The 26992-nt window shown below is 41.5% G+C and overlaps 1 protein-coding gene across 4 annotated transcripts in view; it reads right to left on the bottom strand.

Moving 5' to 3' along the window:
- Positions 1-26992, bottom strand: part of SLC35F4 (solute carrier family 35 member F4) — a 393851-nt gene that overhangs the window by 107611 nt on the left and 259248 nt on the right. For 2 of the 4 annotated variants that reach the window (XM_082275045.1, XM_082275046.1), the window contains one exon: positions 16473-16652. The exons of the other annotated variants lie outside the window; for them this stretch is intronic. In XM_082275045.1, coding sequence (XP_082131171.1) covers positions 16473-16652 — 180 coding nt within the window. The remainder of the gene's footprint in view (positions 1-16472; positions 16653-26992) is intronic. 4 annotated transcript variants of the gene reach the window in all.

The raw sequence follows: 26992 nt of genomic DNA, 5'->3' as shown, positions 1-26992 counted from the left end.
ATCAATTACTGAATGAAGAGCTTTAAAGTGGTTCTAAGGGCTCAAGGTTTTTTACCTTGACGCCTTCTGTGCATTAAGGTAAAAAAACCTTCTGAGTACAGCTCCGCCCCCCCCCCCCCCAGTCCATCCTTAAATGATCCAGAAATGTGCAGGAGAGCAGCGTCTCTCCCATGTCTCAGTTTTCTCACTGGCTCACACAGCAGCCAGTAAGCCATTGAGGAGAGAGTGGGGGAGGGTCTTGGCCAAGCCGCACTTTGGGTGTGAATGGACATTGAACAAGCGGCTTGCTATTGGGGGCCCTCAGCAGGGGGAGTAGCCAGGACCACTGGAGGGGGACACAAAAAGAAGAGGATTGGGGCTGCTGTGTGCAAAACCATTGCACAGAGCAGGTGTGTATAACATGTTTGTTATTTAAAAAAAAAAAAGTTCCAAACTTTAGAACCACTGTAATGGGTATAACTGGTCATTTTCCTTGATGTACTTATAACCTTGTGATATGTATTCTGTATATATTCTTTATCTGATTTTTAATGCATTGTTACTAAATACTGGACTCATATTCACACACATCTCATTCTTTTATTTTTCCTGGATTGAGGTTTCTTCCTTAATTTGTCATCTGATTTCACCAGTGGGGGCTGATTGCTAATCAGCAGCTACAAGAGGCAGATATGGACAGTACGTGGCATGCCAGATAATGAGCAAGTAAGACTACGGTAGATGTATAGGTATGAAAAAAAATTCCTGGTTGGCAAGTGGTTGAGATTGAGTTCTATTTTGCACATGGACACTTTATTTTTATTGTACAACTGAACATTTCCTCAATGTACCCTTCCCAGTGATTAGGATGCCACATTGTATCTTTAGGGCCCATTCCCACCAGTGGCTGTGCAAAATACAAGTGGCAGCATGCTTTGGGCATACATGCTGTAAGTGCCGGTTCACACTAGCGCGGCACGACTTCGGAGGCGACCTGTGAAGTCGCGTGCACCGCGACCTGTGAAGTCGCGTGCACCGCGACTTCGGCGCGACTTGCACGGACTTCATATAATGAATGTCAATGCAAGTCGCTCCGATGTCGCCCCGAAGTAGTACAGGAACTATTTTCTAAGTCGGAGCGACTTGAGTCTCTCCTATTAGAACGGTTCCCGTAGCACTGCATGGACCGCGACTTGTCAGGCTGACCAGTCGCCAGACAAGTCGCGGTAGTGTGAATGGGCACTAAAGCGCTGTTACACCACAGTTACTTTTTTAAGAGACAAAATCTCCAAATTTTCTTGGCTGCGGTCAATCAAGCTGGGCTTACTGGACAATAATAATAAGATTACAGTGCAGCACAGAAAGAGTCCTTCAAAACATTGCCTTCTACAACAGACATAACACAAGCATGTCTCGTCCTATGTGTACCTGTTAAATCACACAGCTAAAGGGTCACACGGCGAGAAACCGCAGTGAATCATTATAAAACGTGATACGTTTTAAGTCAGCATAAACAGTAGAAGTGTTTCATTATAACGTTAACAGCCATTCTAAATGTCTCCATCTAACGGATGTCCCTATGAGGTCCGATGCCACTGATGGCAGACGTGTCCCTTTTTATAATCCTTATTGTTCTTAGTCTGAGTCTGTTTGCATTACGCTCAGTCAGCTACATTAAAGAAGGCATGCTCATTCAAATGTGTCAGCTTGATAATGTTGCAAAGTTGAGGATGGGAAAAACAATCTTTTGAGAATTGCCAACTTGATCTGGATGAAAGAGACACTGAAGGTTGAGCTGATTAGCCGGGACAACTTGGTCATGGTGTTAGTATTGCCTATTTGCAGCAGTCTTCTGAGACTTAAGGCTCCTCGTTTCCGCAGGCTGCTTCAGTCTGTCTTGCTCTCGTATTTTGTTTACTTTTGAAGGTGTTTTCTGCTTAACCGTAAGATTATTGAACATTGTGATAGTTGGAGGATAAAGATGGCAATTCCAGCAACATTCAAGGCTTATCCCTTGCCTTAAATTCCACTTTCCAATCTTGTGTATGTTATTGATTTTGTAAGATTATGGGGTGAGTAGATACAAGATATGTCATGGAGCAGGGTCCAGACCGCAAACTACATTCATATCTTTATTTTATTTTTAATAATTATATAATGCCAACACATTCTGCATCTCTTTAATGGATGCACGGAACCACTCATGTCAGTCCCTGCCCCAGATGAGCTTACAATCTAATGTCCCTACATGTAGAAACATCTAACGCACTAATCTCAACGCACATGTTCCTGTAGAAATGGCCGTGCATCTAAGTGGCTGCTGTAGCTCAATGGCAGGAAATGTGTTAAGCCAAAGCCAAAATTGTCACCAGCACACCAAAGATCTCCAGAGTGTGGCCAAAGGTTTAATCAGCGATCACATCGTTACAGCAGATTGCTATCTTCTGTAATGATGTGATCGCTGATTAAAGCTTTGGACCCACTCCGGAGATCTTTGGTGTGCTGGTGACATTTTTGGCTTTTACAACACCATAGGGACAAGTAGAAAATAAATGGGATACAGTATATAAATATGTCTTTTCAATTAAAAATGAAAAAACCTACATAAACCAGTGTGGGCATATAAACTTCATGCAGATAACATCCCTGGTGGGAACCAAAGCTAAAATCTTGGCACTACAAAGCAAGCGTTATCTATCATATGTTCCTAAATACACTCCTCTGCTCTCCGCTTGAGCATAGTGTCAGACAGGACCTCTAAAAACGAAATCCTTATTGAGGGAAAAACTGAGGTTGCTATGCTGACCTCCTTATAAAAATGCTAGATGTCTGGTTGTCATGCTTATCTAGTGGCTTCAATACTTGCTGTCAGTGGCGGCTGGTGCTCAGAATTTTTGGTGGGGCGCAAACAGAGAAAATCGAATAGGCATTGCTTTGTGGCAAAAAACGCAGAAAAAAATTGCGTGACTTTGAGGTCACAAAAGTGTGAAAGGGGCCTTCAGTAATCAAAGTATAGTGTGCCCCCCTTCAATGCAGAGTTACTACAGCGTGCCCCCATTCAATGCAGAGTTACTACAGCATGCCCCCATTCAATGCAGAGTTACCACAGCATGCCCCCATTCAATGCAGAGTTACCACAGCATGCCCCCCATCAATGCAGTGACCAGCGTGCCCCCCATCAATGCAGTGACCAGCCTGCCCCCATCAATGCAGTGACCAGCATGCCCCCATCAATGCAGTGACCAGCATGTCCCCATCAATGCAGTGACCAGCATGTCCCCATTTGTGCAGTGACCAGCATGTCCACATCAATGAAGTGACCAGCATGTCCCCATCAATGCAGGGACCAGCATGTCCCCATCAATGCAGTGACCAGCATGTCCCCATCAATGCAGTGACCAGCATGTCCCCATCAATGCAGTGACCAGCATGTCCCAATCAATGCAGTGGCCAGCATGTCCCCATCAATGCAGTGGCCAGCATGTCCCCATCAATGCAGTGACCAGCATGTCCCCATCAATGCAATGACCAGCATGTCCCCATCAATGCAGTGACCAGCATGTCCCCATTAATGCAGTGACCAGCATGTCCCAATCAATGCAGTGGCCAGCATGTCCCCATCAATGCAGTGACCAGCATGTCCCCATAAATGCAGTGACCAGCATGTCCCCATCAATGCAGTGACCAGCATGTCCCCATCAGTGGCGGCCAGCGGCAGAGGAGACTGTGAGTAGCGGGCGGCTTCTTCACTCACCTGCTCCTGGCTGAGACGTCTCGCAGCTGCTCCTCCTCGCTGTGTCTGACGGCGGGCAGGAACCGGGAAGGTGTGTGCGTCAGAGTGACTGACGCACGCACCGCCCCCGCGACGACGTCAAACGGGAGTCCTGAATGATTGGTCCAGGCTGGAGTCTGGACCAATCACAGGACTAGGAGTGTAGAAGTGGGTAGTGTCGGGGCGCATTGCTCTGCCCCCCGATGACACCCAGAACTGCCGCCAATCGGCACCTTGCCTGGCAGCACGTGAGATGCCCACCCCCTCCCCCCTGGACTTCAATAGGTCCGGCGCCCCTAGTGGGCTTTAAAAGGTATTTTTTTTTTCTCCATGAAGATGCTGATAGATGCTGATTGGGGGGGGGGGGGCAGCGCCCCTGTGCCCCCTATAGACCGGCCGCCACTGCTTGCTGTGTGGCTAACCTGGAGCAAGTATGCTGAATAAAATTTGGAAAATACACTTTACAGCCAGACAACTATTTTTTTTTTTTAGAAACTGCAACCTTCAAATTGCCCTCATTTAGTTTTCCTTTTAACATTCTACACCTTCCCTATTTTTCTTCATTTTTTTTTGTCATGACTAATTGTGAGTCTACTGGGAGGGGGGAGGGGGGGTTACGTAATGCAAGACTGCACAATCATCCAGACACAAGTACACATAAATGTACTTTATTGGGATTTTATGTGATAGACCAACACAAAATGGCACATAATTGTGAAGTGTAGGTGGTCCCCGGGTTACAAACATCTGACTTACAAACGACTCCTTCTTACAAACGGAGGGAGACAACAGGAAGTGAGAGGAAATTTATCCCTAGGAAGGGAAATTCACTCCTGTAAGAGTTCTCATGGGGAAAAGGTGTCTCCACTGAAGCTTTATCACCAATCCTTGTTTCCACAACAACCCAAAATTTTCAAATTCCAATTGTCACAGGGACTGAAAGTGAGATGAAATCATCTGAACAGGGGTACAGACAGAAAAACATATGTTACATGGGTGTCAACCCTTCCCTATGTTAGCCAAAAAGACGTAAACATTTTTTTAGCCTGAGCTACACTTAAGAAATGTACCTGTTCCAACATACAAACAAATTCAACTTAGAAACAAACCTACAGACCCCATCTTGTTTGTAACCCGGGGACCACCTGTAGAAGGAAAATGATAAATGGTTTTCAAAATTTTTAACAAATAAAAAATCAGAAAAATTTGAAGGGGTATCAATACTTTTTCAAGGTAATGTATGTCATGTCTCAGGCCTCTTGCTACTGCATATTGTGCAAAGAAAGACAATGCCATATTTTTATTTATTTATTTTTTTACTCACAATTACAATAATTGTAAATTTAATAATTGTGTTAACTGTACTTATGTGAATGTTTACCTCTTAAACAAAATGTTATTAAACTTCAAATTCCACACAAGATGCCATATTCTGGTCAGCGAGGATAAACCTGCTTGTAGGTTTTCTCAGTTTTTTTTCAGTTGACCTAAAAATCAGAATACCTAATAAACTGTCAGCCTGAGATCTACTATTCTGTTTCTTAGCAGTCTAAAAATGTCAATCTGGCTTAGAAACAGCTTTATCCCACATATCTAGTCTGCCTCTGACAGCAACTGTGACCCCATAACAGGTGAAGAAAATTCTTGATGACCAGATCCTAGCATGAAACATTTATGTCTAGGTTCAATACAGAAGCAATGCCTTTACTGGCTTAAAGTGGTATAAAACCCAAAAACAAAAATTCAATACAGTGCAGTTTACCAAGCCCTAATTTGGTGGTTGTATTTCTTTTCTTTTTCTTTTTTTTTAAGCTTTTTCCCCCTTACTTTTTATCTGATAGATCTGGCCAGTATTAGAAGCACTAGCAAATTCAGATGGACTTAATTAATAAAGTAAAGCCAAACTCCAGCTAACATTTTTTAAACAGCAAAGGCCCATACACATGATAGGACAATGGAAAGTAAAATCCGACGAACGGGCAGGTAATTACGTATTTTCGTACGACAAAAACTGAATGTGAAGGCTATAAAAATTTTTATCATATGTGAACACAACGTCTGATTTTCATTTAACCACTTAAGCCCCGGAGGATTTGGCTGCTAAAGGACCAGGGTTTTTTTTGCGATTTTTTACTGCGTGACTTTAGCGGACAATTGCGCGGTCGTGCGACGCTGTACCTAAACGAATTTAACGTCCTTTTTTTCCCACAAACAGAGCTTTCTTTTGGTGGTATTTGATCACCTGTGCGATTTTTTGATCACACGCTATAAACAAAAAAAGAGCATAAATTTTGCAAAAATAACAATATTTTTCACATTTTTTTATATGAAATTCCCCAAAAAAAAAAGTAAAAATCAAAATTTTTTAACATTTTTCGGCCAATTTGTTTTATGCTACCTATGTTTGGAAAAAAAAATCGCAAAAAGCGTAATTTGATTGGTTTGCGCAAAAGTTATCGCGTTTACTAACAAAGGGAAAGATTTTTGTCATTTTTGGTGTTTTTTTTTTTAACGCGTAATGGCGGCGATCTGCGATTTTTTTTTCGGTACTGCGACATTGCGGCGGACAGATCGGACCCTTGACTGACATTTTTGACACTTTTGGGGGTACCAGTGACATTACTGCAGTAATCAGTGCTATACATATGCACTGTTACTGCAAAAATTACACTGGCAGGGAAGGGGTTAACTTTATTGGACAGGGAGGGGTTAAGTGTGTCCTAGGGGCGTGCTTTCTACTGTGCAGGGACATTCCTATTGGTGTAAAAGCAAAGATCAACCGTTCTACATAGTAGAACGGACAGATCTTCACTTTTACACAGGGAGAACTGACAGGCAGCTTGTTTACACAAGCCGCTCTGTCTTTCTCCCTTCACAGGAGCGATCGCAGTGTGACCGGCGGACATCGAGTCCGCCGGTCACACGCACTGACTTGTCTGTGAACGAGCCGCGGCGGGCGCGCGCCGCGGCGGGCGCGCGCCTCGGCGGGCGCGCGCCCGCCCGCGATAGGCCCGCAAGTCAGTGACAGGCGAGTGACGTACCGATACGTCACTCTGCCTGGCCGGGGCTGACCGCCGCAGTATATAGTCGTGCGGCGGTCGGCGACCGGTTAATTAGTACAGTAATCGTCTGAAAAAAATTGTAAGAGCAAGACTCTGCATGCTCGGAAACGAAAGAACACATACAAAACAATTCAACACATGACATCACTTCTGAAGTTGAATTCTGTCATACGAGAATTTTCCTATGAAAGTAACCTCTTCACTTTCCATATGAGACCAGCATGCAACAAAAAACTGACGAAATGCGTCCGATAATCTGTACGAGGCTTTAGCAGGGCTGGCCCTACCATGAGTCCTACTGGGTCCATTGGACCCAGGCAGCACTTGGAAAGGGGCAGCAAATTGACTCCCAAGATTTTTTTTTTTTTATAGCAGTTTTGTGTGTCATCAGTTTGCGGTGTGTTACGGGTGGCATTTCCTCATCTCATACTGCAGCCCATAGTGCAAACTGATGAGTATGAGAAGGCAGAGTATCTCCTCCGGGGAACTTCCCCCACGGGTTTGTGGTGTGCGCAATGACCTCAGACGACAGCGCACTCCATCTCACGCGGGGCAGGCTGGATCTTCTAGGGCGGTGGGCCCGGCAGATACAGGAGTGACAGGAGGACAGGGAACAGACAGCGGGTGTTTGGTGGACTGCTCAGGTGGTGAGTTATGGAAGAAGATAGCAGTATACATAATATTTTCTAAAAGGTTATATTTATATAAAATAATGGATGTGGTGGCCTTTTGTTTGGCATGATTTTTTTTTTTTTTTGGTGGCGGCAACCTTTTTTATTCTTGGTCCCAGGCAGCACAATATCTTGGGCCAGCCCTGGGCTTTACTCCTATATTTTTTGGGGGATAAAGGTTTTAAACTAGAACTAGACGAGGGTGCGCTTCCCTACGCATCAAAAAGCCACTTAACTAAAACGTAACCTCTATTGTAAATCATAAAAGGCATGTAAATGACCATAACAGGTATACATATAGGATGAGATCAATGCCATTATACTATAATTGAATCAACAATCTTTCTCTATGTGTGAATATTAACATCTACAACGTTTAAATGGTGAAACTTCTCTTTATATACTGTATACATATAGACAATATGAGGGTTATAATCCCCTCCTACATTCAATATAAAGGCTCCAGGCTGTTTAGAGGATATATAACCTCAAGGTCTACTCACTAACACCAACAAATAAAAGAGATGGGGTATGAGATAAGAGTAAGAGATGGGAGTAAGAGATGGGTCTCTCCTCCCATCTTTTGGCCACATATAAAAATGTTTAATATAAAAATATATAAATTATAATATATACATAATAAATATATAAATATTTTATATGTGGCCAATAGATGGGAGGAGAGACAGATACTCCCCCATCTCTTTATACAAGTTGGTGTTGGTGAGTAGACTTTGAGTTTATATATCCTCTAAACAACCTGAAGCCTTTATATTGAATGTAGGAGGAAATGATAACCCTCATATTGTCTATATGTATATATCAAGAGAAGTTTCACCATTTAAACTTGGTAGATGTTAGTATTACCACAGAAAGATAAAATGTTGATTCATACAGTGCATTGCGAAAGTATTCTGCCCCCTTGAACTTTTCGACCTTTTGCCACATTTCCGGCTTCAAACATAAAGATATAAAACTGTAATTTTTTGAGAAGAATTAACAACAAGTGGTACACAATCATGAAGTGGAACGAAATTTATTGGATATTTCAAACTTTGTTAACAAATAAAAAACTGAAAAATTGGGCGTGCATAATTATTCAGCCCCTTTACTTTCAGTGCAGCAAACTCTATCCAGAAGTTCAGTGAGGATCTCTGAAAGATCAAATGTTGACCTAAATGACTAATGATGATAAATAGAATCCACCTGTGTGTAATCAAGTCTCGGTATAAATGCACCTGCACTGTGATAGTCTCAGAGGTCCGTTTAAAGCGCAGAGAGCATCATGAAGAGCAAGGAACACACCAGGCAGGTCCGAGATACTGTTGTGGAGAAGTTTAAAGCCGGATTTGGATACAAAAAGGTTTCCCAAGCTTAAAACATCCCAAGGAGCACTGTGCAAGCGATAATATTGAAATGGAAGGAGTATCAGACCACTGCAAATCTACGAAGACCAGGCCGTCCCTCTAAACTTTCAGCTCATACAAGAAGAAGACTAATCAGAGATGCAGCCAAGAGGCCCATGATCACTCTGGATGAACTGCAGAGATCTACAGCTGAGGTGGGAGACTCTGTCCATAGGACAACAATATATGTATACTGCACAAATCAGGCCTTTATGGAAGAGTGGCAAGAGGCAAGCCATTTCTTAAAGATATCTATAAAAACTGTAGTTTAAAGTTTGCCACAAGCCACCTGGGAGACACACCAAACATGTGGAAGAAGGTGCTCTGGTCAGATGAAACCAAAATCGAACTTTTTGGCAACAATGCAAAAGTTATGTTTGGCGTAAAAGCAACACAGCTCATCACCCTGAACACACCATCCCCACTGTCAAACATGGTGGTGGCAGCATCATGGTTTTGGCCTGCTTTTCTTCAGCAGGAACAAGGAAGATGGTTAAAATTGATGGGAAGATGGATGGAGCCAAATACAGGACCATTCTGGAAGAAAACCTGATGGAGTCTGCAAAAGATCTGAGACTGGGACGGAGATTTGTCTTCCAACAAGACAATGATCCAAAACATAAAGCAAAATCTACAATGGAATGGTTCACAAATAAACATATCCAGGTGTTAGAATGGTCAAAGTCAAGACCTGAATCCAACCAAGAATCTGTGGAAAGAACTGAAAACTGCTGTTCACAAACGCTCGCCATCCAACCTCACTGAGCTCGAGCTATTTTGCAAGGAGTAATGGGCAAAAATTTCAGTTTCTCGATGTGCAAAACTGATAGAGACATACCCCAAGCGACTTACAGCTGTAATCGCAGCAAAAGGTGGCGCTACAAAGTATTAACTTAAGGGGGCTGAATAATTTTGCACGCCCAATTTTTCAGTTTTATATTTGTTAAAAAAGTTTGAAATATCCAATAAATTTCGTTCCACTTCATGATTGTGTCCCACTTGTTGTTGATTCTTCAAACAAAATTACAGTTTTACATCTTTATGTTTGAAGCCTGAAATGTGGCAAAAGGTCGAAAAGTTCAAGGGGGCCGAATACTTTCGCAATGCACTGTATATAATGGCATTTATCTCAACCTATAGGTAGACCTGTTATGGTCATTTGCATACCTTTTATGATTTACAATAGAGATTACCTTTTAGTTAAGTGGCTTTTTGGTGCGGATGGGAAGCGCACCCTCATCTAGTTCTAGTTTATTTTTGCCACAGTTAAGTGTTATCAATTTCACAGGCTTTTGTATATATGGATAAAGGTTTTGCATGAAGGAATAAAAGCTGACTATTGAAAGCACCTCTGTCAGTGGTAAATGGTTTGTCTCAACCCTTTAACTACCACTTTTGCTGGACAACTTGATCTGTTAAAGTAAGCTAAAAAACAAAACAGACTTTCTGGCTATATTAGCAGGTGAAAATGAAGCCACAAATCCTAAAAGAAGAAAAGTAATGCAGCCACCACATTTAGGATTGGTAGGTTGCAACATTATACATTTTTGGTTTTGGTTTTAATACTGCCAGTCCATATGGTAAGGGGTCTCCAATAGACAATTAAGCTTATGTTTCTCTTTAAAGGATAAGTTCACCTTTTGTAACATGTTACACCCATATTCAGGGTGTAACGTAACATGTTACAGATGCACCGGCCCCACTCCCCCCGGTCTGAGATCTTCTCCCTCCCACTAGCTGTCACAATCTGTAAATGACAGTGATATGTGAATCAGAAAACTACAAGATCCAACAGCCTTTGCAGCTGTCGGCTTGTAGTTCTCAATGAACTACCATGGCGGTATTGGTAGTTCATTAAGTCTTCCTGTCACATTTTAACTGCCTGGCCATATTGGAGGTACAGCCAGACAGATACACAGACAGTATGCAGGACTGTGGCATTACACCCAAGATCTGCTAATCGTAGGTACAATGCTTTACAGGTCCTTTAAAAAAAAAAAAAAATAATAATAATAAATGCATATATAAAATTTGCATTTATAATTTTTTTTGTAAAGGTGAATTTATCCTTTAAAGTTCAATAACACTTGCCCTTTATTCTGAAACCAAGATGATAACAGATATAATTACTCTGCAAGCAGAAGGGAAATGTGTAAATGAGAAATCTAGCCTCCTTGAAGTACCAAGGCTCTATTTATTAATCCGTAACTACAGCCTGCACTTACTATTTTCACAGATAATTAAATACATTCAAAATTCCTAGATTCCTTTCCAATTTTTTTTATCTCAACGGAACATAAAACTGAATCGGAAAGTACCCTAGAGAAACCTGCTCGCAGAGCTGCCTGCTTTTACTTTATAGCTCAAGATGTTTCAGAGATGTAAAATATAAATCCCTGAGCAGGCGGCCTATCTGCCTCTCTGATGATGTCCAGAACAAGAGCTAGTCTCTGATTTGCTGTCCTCACAAATGTCCTGAGAAAGTGTCTTGCTTTGACCTATTCGAGGTGGATGCGCATTGACTTACTGGCATCTTTGACATCTTCCAGAGGGGTTAAAATGTCTAAGAGTATTTGTGGGACATTTTTGGGGGTTGTCTAGCCTCAGCGGCTTTTGTTTTAATAAAACAGCCCAAAGCATGTCAGCCTTAACAAATTAGGGCTGATTTATGAACTATAGAACAAAAATTAGAGCTGAGGATCTAACAACGACATCTCTTTTCTTCTATACTTTAAAATATGAATCTTAAATAATTTTAGAGGTTAAAATTCAAATATACTCTTCTTTTTTTATCTAGATATGCTATGCCTTTTATAAATGCCTTTGAACTCTTAATCACCCTCAATGATGACTTTTATAATGGCATTTCTCCCATAGTTGGCTGAGTATCTTCAAATATAGCATTGGAAGTTGGTTGAGGCAATATGGACTTTCATGGTACGGCAAAAGACTTACATACAATAATATTTTGTAAAACTTGGAATACCCTTGTCCACAATTTCCACCCTCCATTGAGGAGAGTGGGGGATCCATTTGGGTATTTTAAGGGGGATTTACTGCTATTTTTTACGGGATGTTTGAAGTATAGATAGATATGTATATATATTGTGTTCAATATGCTATCATGGTTTTTTTTTTTTTCTATTTCCATTTTCTTCTAGACTAATTCCTCCTGTATCATACTCCTGATGAAGCGGATTGCCGCGAAACATGTTGAGTGAATTGGAGGTGGAGTATGGTTCCTCTCTATAGGGAAACCACACAATTGTCAAAATCAATAAATATATATTTTTTACAAAATATTATTGTATGTAAGTCTTTTGCCGTCCCATGTATCCATATTGCCTCAACCAACTTCCAATGCTACGGTATATTAATTTCAGGACGTAGTACATCTTAATTTTTCATTACTGTGTAGCACATTTCCAGACGAGTATCTTCAAAGTTGATTTAAAGGTTAACAGTTAGGTAACACTTACAGGACTTTGATGCTACCTCGACAAGAGACATCCGTCTGCATGCAAGTATTGTACCAACTTTTGGGAGGTGCTGTATAAGGGCCATATTGTGCACTAGTATGTCACATGAATGGTTTTAAGCTTTCTTTTTTTGTTGTTTTTTGGATGCTTTGTAAGCGTCCCTTTAAGACTCGATTCACACTGATGCGACTTGTCAGACGACTTGTCAGCCTGACAAGTCGCGGTCCCTCGCGTTCCATTGACTGCTACAGGACCCGTTCTAGTAGGAGCGACACAAGTCGCTCCGACTTAGAAAAAGGGTCCTGTACTACTTCGGGGCGACCTCGGAGCGACTTGCATAGACATTCATTATATGAAGTCCGTGCAAGTCGCGCCGAAGTCGCGGTGCACAGGACTTCACAAGTCGCCCCCGAAGTAGTACAGAGTCGTGTCGCCATAGTGTGAACCGACTCTTAAATATGTGTATTGATAAACATTTGATACTTTTATACAACAAATTGTATTGGTCTCATGTTGTTGCCAGTAAAGTCCATCAACTTCAGGACTAGTTCCTGCATTTTTTTGTGTGTACAGGAATGTTTGACCATTCTTCCAGAAGTGCATTTGTGAGGGTCAGGCACTGATGTTGGACAAGAAGGCCTGGCTTGTAGTCTCCGTTCTAATTCATCCCAAAGGTGTTCTATTGGGTTGAGGTGCAGGCCAGTCAAGTTCCTCCACCCCAAACTCGCTCATCCATGTCTCTATGGACCTTGCTTTGTACACTGGTCAAATAAGTTGGTGTGGGGGGGGGGGGGGGGGGTTATGATGTGAAATTGTTTTTTAGGGGTTGGGCCTGGCCCCTTAATTCCAGTGAAGGGAACTCTTAAGGCGCCAGCATATCAAGACATTTTGGATGATTTCATGTTCCCAACTTTGTGGGAACAGTTTGGGGACAGTTCCTTCCTTTTCCAACATATCTGCGCACCAGTGCACAAACAAGGTCCATAAAGACATGGATGAGTGAGTTTGGGGTTGAGGAACTTGACTGGCCTGCACAGAGTCCTGACCTCAACCCGACAGAACACCTTTGGGATGAATTAGAGTGGAGAATGTGAGCCAGGCCTTCTCATTGAACATCAGTGCCTGACCTCACAAATGCGCTTCTGGAAGAATGGTCAAACATTCCCATAGACACACTCCAAAACCTTGTGGACATCCTTCCCAGAAGAGTTGAAGCTGTCATAGCTGCAAAGGGTGGGCCAACTTAATGTTGAACCCTACGGACTAAGACTGGAATGCCATTAAATTTAATGTGCGTGTATAGGCAGGTGTCCCAATACTTTTGATAACATAGTTCATATTAATGAATCAAGAGCTGTGTTAATTTATGTCTTTTATATCTGCCTGGATTCCAGCTCTAAACAAAGTTACTGTATGTAGCTATTAGAGGCATCATGCTGTTATAATTCAAACTGTAAGCTTTCCAAATTATTGTACAACAAGCTGAATTGCCCTTCAACCCAGTCTACAGACCAGCAAGACCATCATTTTAATCCTGGATGCAGCATCAATTGGGATTGTTGTCAACCCACTAAATTCTGAGGACAGCATATATGTGCAAATGGGACAAGCACTCATCAACCAGCATATTAATGACTGATGAGTTTTCTTATTCAAGTGACAGATAGATTTTATTTGATTATAAATTCTATTTAAAATGAATTCCATATAAATTATATATTAGAAGTAATGCATCTTTAGCTGCATACAAATATATAAGAGGGCTCAAGTACACTGAATCTTATGCCGTTATGTCAAGATAGAAATTGATGGAGCAATAGAATGCCAAGGACTCTTGTATATGAGCCCCAACAGAAGGATAAAAGATGCAATTTTACCTTTTTGAATGCAAAGTACTTAAGGATTGTTTTGGTTGAGATGTTGTAACAAGTCAATGAAGCCGTGTAATTTATGGATTTAATAACGCTTTACAAAAGTGCGTTAGTGAGTATTTCATAACATAAAACTAACTTAGCAAAAATAACAGTTGTGAGCAGAGAATTATCTAAACAGTGCCAGAATATTCTGTCATATAAGAAGGCCATAAGCTTAGATAGCCTTGCTGGAGCTGACCAAAACAAACCAAACACCAAATCGGCAAAAGATGGGAGAATATGTAAACTCCCAATTTTTTAGAATTTGCAAAGCGCTAGTATTGTGTAAGATGAAATGTGCTACAAGAAAGAGTTGCCTGTAAAGGAAAATAATATCCTTAGCTCTCATGCTGCCCACATTTCTAAAAGCTGCTCTGAGACAGCGCAATTGTCCTCCAAATCTATTTGGAAACTAACACTCCTGGAAGTGTCAAAATCCTGGTCCTCTGCTGAGCTTAGTGTTTCCTCCTACCCACATGAATGATTACCTTTTTGATACAGATAAATTGTCCTCAGAAGTCTGCTCAGAAACACTTCTGGAATCTCCTGGTCCCCTACTACGCTTAGTGGTTCTTCCTGCCCACCACTGTAGGAGACAGTAGTAACGGGAAGAAACCACAGTGCAAGACAGGAGACCAAGAAGTCAACACTCCTGGAAATGTAGATTTTTGAGCAGACTTCCAATAGTGATTTCTGTATCAGAGAGTTATTCAGCAGTGTGGTCACCAGGAAATGTAAGTATTTACACTCTTCCTCTACAGGCAACTCTTTGGAAAAGTACCGTATTTTCCAGCGTATATGACGACTTTTTAACCCAGGAAAATCTTCTCAAAAGTCGGGGGTCCTCTTATACACCGGGTTTAGTCTTATAGGGCGGATGCTGAAACTTCGGAGCCGACTTAACTGTGCGGTAGGGGGGGGGGGGGACTCAAAAAGGGCCACGGTATGCCTGCTTGGATTGGCTCTCCCTGCTTCCCAGCCCTCCCTGTCTCAGAGACTATGGTATGCCTCTTTCACCCATCTGGCCCGCCCTTGTATCCTATTTCCGTACCTCCTTCTCTGCGTCTCGCTCCCGAGGACTGCAGTAAAGCGGTGCAGGCGCACATGTGCGAGATCTAAGAGGCAGAGAAGAAGGTACGGTAACAGGATACAATGGCGGGCCAGACAGGTGAAAGAGGCATGTTTTTCTGGTCACATCGCCGCTCTCTCTATCTCTTTTTTCCATACCCCGGGCATATGGTATTTTTAATCATAGATAGCATCTAGGTGCTGGATCACACTATATAAACGTGGAAGGGCTGGTTGTGTTCAGAAAGCAAAAATATCTTTGCGTTACAGACAGGATGCTGAATTGGTTATGAAAACTGAAAATTCAAGTGACACAGTATCGTCTATGACAAACATGCATTCAAAAATTAAAAAACACTGTCACTGAGATCAGGGGCCATTTTTTATTTTGTTTCCTGAGTTAAAACTTGCCAATTATATTATCCTCTAACTATTGGGTCATAGTTTGAAATCAAATATTGAAATATTGGCCATATTGAAATCAAATGTGATGTTTTTTTAATTTTTATTTGGTGTGCATTGGAAGAGAGGTAGTATATACCAAACTCTATATTTTACCTGGAAAAGTTGGGGGTCGTCTTATACGCCCAGTCGTCTTATACGCCAGAAAATACGGTAATTTTAGAGACAGGATAGCTTTAAAAATCTGCTACACTGCATATTTCACTGGTTCAAAGTCATGAAAGTAAAACAAGGCATAGCATTCTACTCTTTCAGAATCCATTGGCATTGATCATGTGATCCCTGCTGAAACAGAGGATCAGGATTCCGCTAGAGCCTCTGACTGGACAATCATCCTTTAACAGAGACCATGTGAGCGAAGTCTAGGTTGCTGTGGAATCTTGAAGCAGCATTTCATGCAGTAGAGGTATTTATGCTATTTTTTATCTTTTATCACTAAAAGGGAGTAAATCTGAGATTGTTTTTGCAGGTTTGCTTCAAATCTTTGCTAAAATATCTTAAAATCTAGCTTAATTTGTATACTATTCATTTCTGGTTATGTCATCATGCCATGAAAATACTGACAGATAATAATATTAGGTTGAAGGCAATGCTAATGTTCCATAAGAAAAAAACACGAGAATGCCCAGTTTAGAATGCCAGTACTTTTATAAGCCATACCTGAACTACTTTCAATTCTGTTGGATTTGCTTGATTGGGAACTTCTACTATCCATCTCAAAAATTGGAGAGGAAGAGTCTTCGGTTGATGACATATGGAAGAGCTTCCTTCTTGTGCTATTGCATGAGTTTGAGTATGTCATTCCCGTGTGACATCGAGAAACAGAAGAATGCGTTGTATCTGAGAAGAAAGAGTCGGAATGAATTTGGCCCAGCAGATTATGAACATCCTTCATAAATGTGACAATTCTAAAGTCTCTATAAACATCATCTTGAAAATATCGACCCCAACAAGTAGGCTAAATATGTCTCTGGCATCTTGTTTAGTTCACTCTACTGAAAAAACTGTCAGTGGATACGTGGACTGATATGACTTTCCTTTTTCCAAAAAGTTCAAAAACAACTACTGGGCCACTGCAAAGTCTGAAGAACCCCAGGGTCATCAGTATAGTCTGTATAGTCTTATTTCTGAGTCCAAAGCTTGACACATTTTTTTTTAGAACCAGATGAGGTTTGGTCTTCTTAGGACTGATGCCATGCAAGATAGGTAGACATCCAATTGCCATAACACAAAACAGGATTCCATGTTTCCATTTCATTCAGTAGAATCCATGCCAAAAGGCCATTATTAGCAAGGACTGCAGCTATTAATGTTTACTGCAGACAAAAGCCAAGTGCTGACTCTTCACAATCTTCTTTCTTCAAGTCTCATACTGTGACTGAAATGGCACAAGTAACCTTTGTTCTGAAGAAATTGCTTTAAGTCAGGAACAAAAGGGCGTTTGCTATAGCCACCATGCTTCCATGGCACCCGCATAAGCACTTTCTTAATCGTAACTGGTTGGTTATAAATATAAGAGATAACATTTTACTGAATACACAACAAAATAACTAGACATCTATTGGTTTCTCTCAACTTAAAATTACATTTGTCTTTATTTATCTCTAATCACGCAGGATATGAAAGATATAACATTGCTTAAATGACCATGCAAGATAAGGAAGGCATTCAAAGACTACTGACCTAAAATCACCGCAATCATTGATATATCAAAATATTGGACTGTAGAAGCCCAAAGAAGAGATTCAATGATGAAATGGGTTTGCAAATTGTTTTTATATTCATAATAAGGTAGTGGAAGCAGGGGGGGATCCAATGTCACAAGTAAAGTATACGCATACTAACATTGGTCCAAGCTGGACCAATGTAACAATGTAAAAATAGCCATACTGGGAATTCTTCCTTTAACATTTTTCCATCATAAACCCAGTTGCAGTTACCTTGGCTTTTGAGAATTTTTCAATAGAACTGCAGAAAAATGGTTCCATAAATACTTGCGTTTATCTTTAATACCGTTGGAAGTTTTATACTTCTCTGTTAGGTGTGATTACCTTAATTCAAGTAATTTTTTATTAATAATCATCCTGTCTGTCAGGCAAAATAAAAAAAGGTAATCCTACACATAGCAGGAAAACAAATTATCCTGCAAATGATGTAATTAATATGCACAGAAAGCTGTAAAATTAATTCATACTTGCCATTTGAGCACCTTGCCATCGAGAAGATGTACAATAATGTGCTGCGAATTCAAAATCTATGCTTACGATCTGTAAGCAAATAGAATGCTCTACAAGGATACTTTACATTTGAGAGTGGGAGTGTGGACAACAGGAGATAATCCCTATCCTGTGCATGTGATCCTCCTTTACAGACACTACTAAACAATAGCACTGTGCCCTTTTACTTCTCAGGTAAGCAACCTCAACCTAGGGGCCAAGTTCAGCATCATATACTGTGTCGCCATCCCTCTCACTTTACAGGAAAATCTCTTTCCTCTAGTGACAAATGGTCCTACCTACACAGGCAAAAGGGGCATAAATATGTTCCTAATATAACACATTCGCCAACCGAAAGCTCATAAATCAACTTACATACAGTATCTCACAAAAGTGAGTACACCTCTCACATTTTTGTAAATATTTTATTATATCTTTTCAAGTGACAACACTGAAGAAATGACACTTTGCTACAATGTAAAGTAGTGAGTGTACAGCTTGCATAACAGTGTAAATTTGCTCTACCCTCAAAATAACTCAACACACAGCCATTAATGTCTAAACCGCTGCCAATAAAAGCAAGTACACCCCTAAGTGTAAAAGTCCAAATTGGGAACAAGTAGCCATTTTCCCTCCCTGGTGTCATGTGACTTGTTAGTGTTACATGGTCTGAATGGGGAGCAGATGCGTTCAATTTGTTATCGCTCTCATTCTCTCATACTTGTCCCTGGCAGTTCAACATGCCATCTCATGGCAAGGGACTCTCTGTAGATCTGAAAAAAATAATTGTTGCTCTACATGAAGATGGCCCAGGCTATAAGAAGATAGCCAAGACCCTAAAACTGAGCTGCAGCATGGTGGCCAAGACCATACAGCGTTTTAACAGGGCAGGTTCCGCTCAGAACAGGCCTCACCATGGTCAACCAAAGAAGTTGAGTGCACATGCTCAGCGTCATATCCAGAGGTTATCTTTGGGAAATAGACATATGAGTGCAGCCAGCATTGCTGCAGAGGTTGAAGGGGTGGGGGGGTCAGCCTGTCAGTGCTCAGACCATATGCCGCACACTACATCAAATTGGTCTGCATGGCTGTCCTCCCAGAAGGAAGTCCTGCTGAAGACAAGCAGACTAAGGACATGGATTACTGGAACCATGTCCTGTGGTCTGATAAGACCAAAATAAATGTATTTGGTCCAGATGGTGTCAAGCGTCTGTTGCGGCAACCAGGTGAGGCGTACAAAGACAAGTGTGTCTTGCCAAGTCTTGCCTTGCCACAGTCAAGCATGGTGGTGGGAGTGTCATGGTCTGGGGCTGCATGAGTGTTGCTGGCACTGGGGGGATACAGTTCATTGAGGGAACCATGAATGCCAACATGTACTGTGACATGCCGAAGCAGAGCCTGATCCCCTCCCTTCAGAGACTGGGCTGTAGGGCAGTATTCCAACATGATAATGACCCCAAGCACACCTCCAAGATGACCACTGACTTGCTAAAGAAGCTGAGGATAAAGGTGATGGACTGGCCAAACATGTCTCCAGACCTAAACCCTATTGAGCATCTGTGGGGCATCCTGAAACTGAAGGTGGAGGAGTGCAAGGTCTCTAGCATCCACCAGCTCTGTGATGTCGTCATGGAGGAGTGGAAGAGGACTCCAGTGGCAAGCTGTGAAGTTCTGGTGAACTCCATGCCCAAGAGGGTTAAGGCAGTGCTGGAAAATAATGGTGGCCACACAAAATTTTGACACTTTGGGCCCAATTTGGACATTGTCACTTATGGGTGTACTCACTTTTGTTTCCAGCGGTTTAGACATTAATAGCTGTGTGTTGAGTTATTTTGAGGGGACAGCAAACTGTCGCTGTTATGCAAGCTGTACACTCACTACTTTACATTGTAGCAAAGTGTCATTTCTTCAGTGTTGTCACATGAAAAGATATAATAAAATATTTACAAAAATGTGAGGGGTGTACTAACTTTTGTGAGATACTGTATGACCTACTGTATAGAAACAGGTGCCCCCAGACAAACAACTAAATACCCTGATAACATACATATATGAGAGCTGTTTTACCTGTAAAATAATTTTATTTTTGTACATTCAGTTCTGAAATTGTATGGAGGAGGAGGACGGGGCCTAATTTTTCTCTGCTGTAGTTTCACTTTCACATACTGATCCCCCACCCCATGACCCAAAAATGAATGAAGAATTAGCACACTGATGAGCTAATCTCTGCTCCCCCTTCCATCAGCATGCTCCTTGCAGGGCAACACAATTAATCATCTCCTGGTTTTGTTTCCTCCTTCCTCTCTCTGAGCTCTGCTGTAGATAGTAGATTGCTAATACCAAGGCAAATTAAGGTTTTTACACTGCTTGTATGAAAAAATATATTTAATGATATGCAGCCCACTCTAGTGTAGAGTTCTAGTGTAAATAGTTTTTTTTTGATAGTGTAGGTAAATTTGGCTTGGTTGGCAGCAAAGCCTGTGTTGAATCTGGATCAGGGTGAGTGACTCAGGGAGGCTGGATGACTCATCAGGCGGCAATTGTGGTACCTTCCCCTACTTGCTGGAACTTTGGAGAAGTTTCCAGAAGAATGGGAGGGAGGTTAGGAGGAGCTGCCAAGAGTATTGAGGAGGTGGAAGATAGATGGAAGGATGGGTGGAAGATGGAGATGGGTGGAAGATGGAGATGGAGTGCTGAGGAAGCTTTCGTGGCCCTTGAGGGTAACCCTCTAGTCTGGAGGGAGGGGGGATAACCTCGGGCCTGGGTCTTAGGTGCTGCAAGGATCCTCTACATCACACAGAGGAGTCCTGTCCTGGATGCACAGGAGCAGGTGTGGGGACAGCAGGAGATAGTCAGCACGTCTGGGAGATCTCCAGGGAGAAGTCACCCAAGAGGGGTAGTGAGTGTGCAGTTTGGTAGGACTGTGGGAAGTAGTCAGGAGGGCTAGTGAGAGAGGCAGCTGCCGCCAGGTGGGCTGGCAGTGCTTCAACAGGTGGTGCTGGGATCAGTAGCCACAGGAATGGAAGCTGGACACTGACTTTTGTTATGTCATGACGCCACTTCTGGTTCACTCGGCGGCTAACGGCGCTGAATTTAAAAAACTGTCAGTATTCAAAAATGCAGATTTCTGCATTTTGAATACTTTGAAGTGCAGTGGAGGGATCGGGGGTATTTTAGACCCCCGATCCCTCCATAAGGAGTACCTGTCACTGCCTATTACTGTCACAAGGGATGTTTACATTCCTTGTGACAGCAATAAAAGTGATCAGATTTTTTTTTAAAAACAGTGCTAAAAATAAAAAATTTTATAAAATAAATAGGGAAAAAAAAACCTTTTTAAAGTGCCCCTGTCGACGTGAGCTTGCACACGAAAGAAAACGCATACATAAGTCACGCCCGCAAATGAAAACGGTGTTCAAACCACACATGTGAGGTATCGCTGCAATCGCCAGAGTGAGAGCAATAGTTCTAAAAAAAGACCTATGCTGTAACTCTAAACAGGTAACTGTTAAAATTTTAAAGCATCGCCAATGGAGATTTGAGTACCGTAGTTTATTGCCATTCCACGAGTGTGCGCAATTTTAAACCGCAACATATTAGGTATATATTTACTCGGCGTGACATCATCTTTCACAATATACAAAAAAATCTGGGCTAACTTTACTGTTTAGTTTTTTTAATGCAGTGAAATTTATTTTTACAATAAAATTGCGTTTGAAAGACTGCTGCACACATACCGCGTGACAAAAAAATATTGCAACGCCATTTTATTCTCCAGAGTCTTTGCTAAATATATATATATATATATATATATATATATATATATATATATATATATATATATAATATTTGGGGGTTCTAAGTAATTTTCTAGCTAAAAATACAGATTTTTAACTTATAAACAACTGTCAGAAATAGGCTTGGTCCTTAAGTGGTTAAACAAAGTGTTAGATGGTTTGTCTCAACCCTCTAACTTTTGCTGGACAGATTGTTAAAAATAAAAAGTAGCAGACTTACTGGCCAGATAACCAGGTGAAAATAAAGGGAAAACTCCTAAAATGTTTTGATTGGAGTGTACCTTTCAGAAACAGAGACAGTTTATTAGCTAAATACAATTCTATTGCCGCCGTCCAGCAATGTGACATAATGTGAGTATGCAGTGAACATGATGATGGCAGATCTTTTCCAAGTACTGGAAGCAAGCCTGCCTGAATTGTAAAATTTCATCTAATTCACTATTGTTCTCTGGAATGAGAGCACAACCAAAGCTGGCCGTAGGCATGACAGAACAGTTGGACAGCACACCTGACTTCTCCTAGACAGGGACGCTTTAGACACATGACTGCTCCTGTCTATGGTATTGGAAGAGGAAGGGGAGCCACAAGCAGACAGTCCTAGTGGTGGGGAAAACAATATTCAAGCAATGTTTTCTAAAGCTGCATGGACAACAATTGTTCAAATCTGTTGGGTGCTGCCCCATAGAAGCAGGATGTTGTCAGAAACAGCCAAAAGGGCTGGAATAGGAGACTGTTTTCTAATGTCTATAGCAGCCTTTTTCAACCAGGGTGCCTAAAGGAGATTTCTTCAGGGGTGCCTAAAAATTGCCCCACAAATCTACAGGTTTTCATTGTGCACCATTACAACCTTCTAGCTGCCACCCTCCTAATGACCAATGCCCTAAGTTGATAAGGAGGATGTCAGTTGCCTGCATATCGTACTTGTTTGACCCTCCCTTGCCTCTCTCCATCAGCTTTGGGGTCTCATTAGCTAAGTGATTGATAAAAACTGAGGGAGAAGAGAAACACTGGAATACTAGTCCGTACCAGTTTGCAAAAGTGTATTTGTTTTGGAAGAATTTTTCACCTCTAACGTTGGGTGTCCTAAGTGTATTGATGTTGCTGCATTATGTTGAAAACTATTGGAATATTTTTGACATTTTAGAATGGGGTGCCTCAAGACCATAATTTTGGAGAGTGCCTCTAGATTGTCCATCATTTTAAAGGGTGCCTTGACTGAAAAAAAAGTCTGAGAAACACTGCTCTATAGGCACCATTACAGCAACACAGCACTCCACAATGCATGGTATCATCATTGTGATAGTTACATAGTTACGTAGTTAGTTAGGTTGAAAAAAGACACAAGTCCATCTTGCTCAACCAATAAAAAACAAACAAAAAGGTGATGCACTGCTATATGTTGGACCCCACTGTAACAATGGGGATTAATTCATAATATATAGCACCACAAACAGAGCGGGTGCCACGCATTGTGATAGTGAACAATAACATGTTCATTTAAGTGTGTGTTACCACAATGAATAAGTGTTAATGGTCCTGAGTCTGCATCATTAGTCACTACTTAAAGAAAAACAGTGTGTGTTTAGTATCACTTTGTGTATATGGATGATGGCACTGTAATTATTTTAATAAAAAAAAATCTAAGTACCTTTTTTCATAATCGATATACAGTTGTCACGTGACCCGGCTCTTTCCCAGCCTGTCTGCAGCGAAACATCAGCGGGAGGAGCTTCTAGTTCTGCTACCAGTCACATGTTCAAAAAAAAGAAACATTCTTCGGAATACAGAGGAAAAATACTTACTAATACCAAACACAGGTTTTAAATTGTCATACAAATGTGTATTTGAACTCAGTTTTTTAATATTTTTGTTCAAAAATATGGTGTGGGCTATCTAGGAGGAGATTCTACCAATCATAGTCTGTTTCACGCCCCTCCAGCCTAAGTCTAATGTTAGTATAGTATGTGCTTAGAATTGCAGGGAGATGATACCTTCATCAATCAACATGTAATATACCTTCCCTTTAGCTATTTATTGAGCATGGAGGAGTAGGAAGGGAATGGGCTGTCATTTACCACTGTGTATACACCCACATGTGTGACTCTATAGTCGTGTGGGCTGCCCAGTTAGTAAAAAAGGAGGAAATAAATAGCTTAGAAGGGAGCTGAAACTGGAGCATCAGTAGATGTGGCAATGGCTGGTCTACACAATCTCAGGCTGCAGCGAGGATACAGACAAAGAGGGTAGGACAGTGAACAGCAGGATCAACCAGGTTTTTTGCAGACTACAGAAAATGAATTCCAAAAGTGACTGTGTATGAACAGCATGTAATATAACATCTACTGACAGATTTTAATGATGTGGGTTTAATGACACTTTAAAGTGGACCTTGTGCTAAAGAAGCAAGGTCAGCTTAATACAACAAGGTCCCCTTCACGCCAACTGTACGCAAATATGCAGCCTTTTCGAAGGATGGGCCTTGGTGCCGAGCAGCCACATATTTGCATTCCACACTGCAGACACTAACAGAAAGCTCCCGATTGCTCCTTGCAATTGGGCGCTTTGCGATCATGTGACCGCCGTAATTGACTAACCATAAACCCCGCCCCGCCTCCCAGCATCAGAAACTATTTAAAGAGCTGGAAGGCGCCAGCTTAAAGGGGTTAAATAGTGGCTGTGGGAAAACAAGTTTGTAAATATACAGTAGTTACCTTACCCTGGGTTCTACCCAACAGCGCCTAGGTAAGGTTAATGTCCCAAAACCTACATCCAGATCCTGGGAATGCTGAGCATCCAAAATCTTGTAAAAAGACAGTCTGCAATGTGTAAGAGGATCATCTCACCAGATTTGGCATGATCACACCACCTACTGCTTTGCAGACGCCTGGAGTAAGGTTAGTAAAATATATACTAACTTTTTTCTCTGCAGATTTCTTTTTTATTACTTCAATGCACCATATTTTTTATTGGAGAATGGGGGAGAGGGTCCTGGTGTATTAAACAGACCTTGCTTGTACGTTTTGAAGAAAACTTATCATAAGAGAAATACGGGAGCTGCCATTGCTCAGCTCCTTGTGAATCTTTGTTGCCTAGCTGTAATACTTACTCTATGACTTCAATATCTTTAGAGCCATGAACAAGTATCAGAAAAGCCAGGTAGGGGTGTCAAACTCAACTTCATCGAGGGCCACATCAGCATTATGATTGCCCTCAAAGGGCCGGTTGTATCTCAACCCACTTACATCAGATGTCAAGAGTCCCCCACCACCCCCACCCCTTACATCAAAGTGCACCCCCTTACCTTGTGTTGCTGCTGGGAAGAAGCTTGGAGCAGAGCTAGGAAGCAGAAAGTGAAGGGTTTGGGGGAGGCCCAAAGGAGGGCTGGAGCTCTACTGAACCTCTAGGAGAGGTGTGAGGGCCACATGAAATGGCCTGGAGCGCCTGATTCGGCCCGCGGGCCTTGTGTTTGACACATGTGCTTTAGAGGGTAATAGCCCAGTGAGCACTGTACCCAACACAACATTTTGCACTCAACACAACATTTGTGTTGGGTGCAAAAGGGATCTACAGTGAGTGTTGAAATATACAGGAACAGATAGATCCAAACCAGCCCATTTCTAGCTGCTATCAGACAATAAGGCTTCACTGAGTTAATAAGTGATTTCCCTAAGTATCTAATTTGTGCATTTATCACTGCACTCAGTTTAGAATTGTCTGCCAACACCGGGACAATACTTTCCCCGCACAACTGCGGGCTATTAATAAAACTAATTAAACAGAAGTGGATATAATACAGAGGCTTCATAAATTCAATTTAATGAATTCTAAGCCAGGACACTCAAAATTCAGCAATGTTTACAACTCTGTGATACATTATTATGCTTGAGTGAATTATTTTTACATATCTTAGTTCACATAACGACAAATTGCCCAGAAAAAATGTATTACATGGTCTATATAATTATATTTTCATGAACAGAAATTGGTAGCGAATGGCAGATGACAGTGGATTGAAATAAAAGTGAATTTATATTGTTGTCATGTATAGCTCATTTGTATTTGGTTTGGAGTTTTAAATTAAGCAAATATAAAAGATGTGTGTTAACAACATAACTTTATTTTCAGACATCGGGTGGTGCTTCAGGCTCCTTTTTTACATTTTTAGCGGCCTAATTGTTTTGCAGGAAAATAAAATGTGTGGAGAGCTCAATAGCTCAAACTCAAATTTATAGTGAAGATTGGATGAATTAATGGAATAACGAATTTCCTTCCTGCCTTTTCTGTGGAGCCCAATCAAGGATTTCTACAGAGAGAATGCAAGAGCACACTTCTGGTGTGCCCTCTCGTTAGAAAACCCATTATAGTTGAAAACACAAGTGTCAAAGGTGCCTTCTGTATTCAATGTTTATTTAAAAAATAAAGATTTTTTTTAAGCCCTGAGGCCACATAATGTGTTGAGCATGATAGACTTGATGAGATCCCTTAGACTCCTATGCAATAGATACTGCAGTTTCCCTTTTCTTCTTCTCGGGTTATCATTTTTCTGAAGTGCCCTTCTATTGGTTCCCTTCTGTTTTGGATTTCAAAAAAGCTCAATACTTTTTTGCCTAAACTGAGATAATGTCATCAGTCTGCTGCAAGCAGGAGGAAGCATTGCTTTAGTCTCTACTCCTCCATCGATCAAACTACAACACAGGGCCGTCTTTATTATTGATTGGAGCCTGGGCACACATTTTGTTGGGCCCTCCCAAATCCACTTATCAACTATTTGCAGGCAGTGCGGGCTCAAGGGGCAGCTGCTTTGGGCCTCACAATAATGACTAGACAGGGGGCAACTGCCCCTTTTGCCCAGCGTTAAAGACGGCCCTGCTACACAATTGTAACTTGGTAGCTAGTAACAATGTAAGAGGCTGCAGCAGGGGCTGATCTGTGTCAAGATGTTTGTGAACATGGCCAAGAATTTCACAGGTCCCAGGATTTAGGGCCAATTCACACCATGTGCACTGAAAGATGTTTTACCGCCTGTCACCGCAGGAACACACAGGGAACAATTGATTCTTCTGTGCCCCTTTCACACTGCAATAAAGCATAGTGCTGTGCTGCAGCATTCTGTGATAAAATGCAGACATGCTGCATTTCATCGCAGCACACTGGCCCCGCACTGCAA

This window comes from Pelophylax lessonae (assembly GCF_965119305.1).
Source record: "Pelophylax lessonae genome assembly, chromosome: 13".
Lineage (NCBI taxonomy): Eukaryota > Metazoa > Chordata > Amphibia > Anura > Ranidae > Pelophylax > Pelophylax lessonae.
The sequence above is the reverse complement of the archived record's forward strand: the minus strand, read 5'-3'. Positions and strand labels throughout refer to the sequence as shown.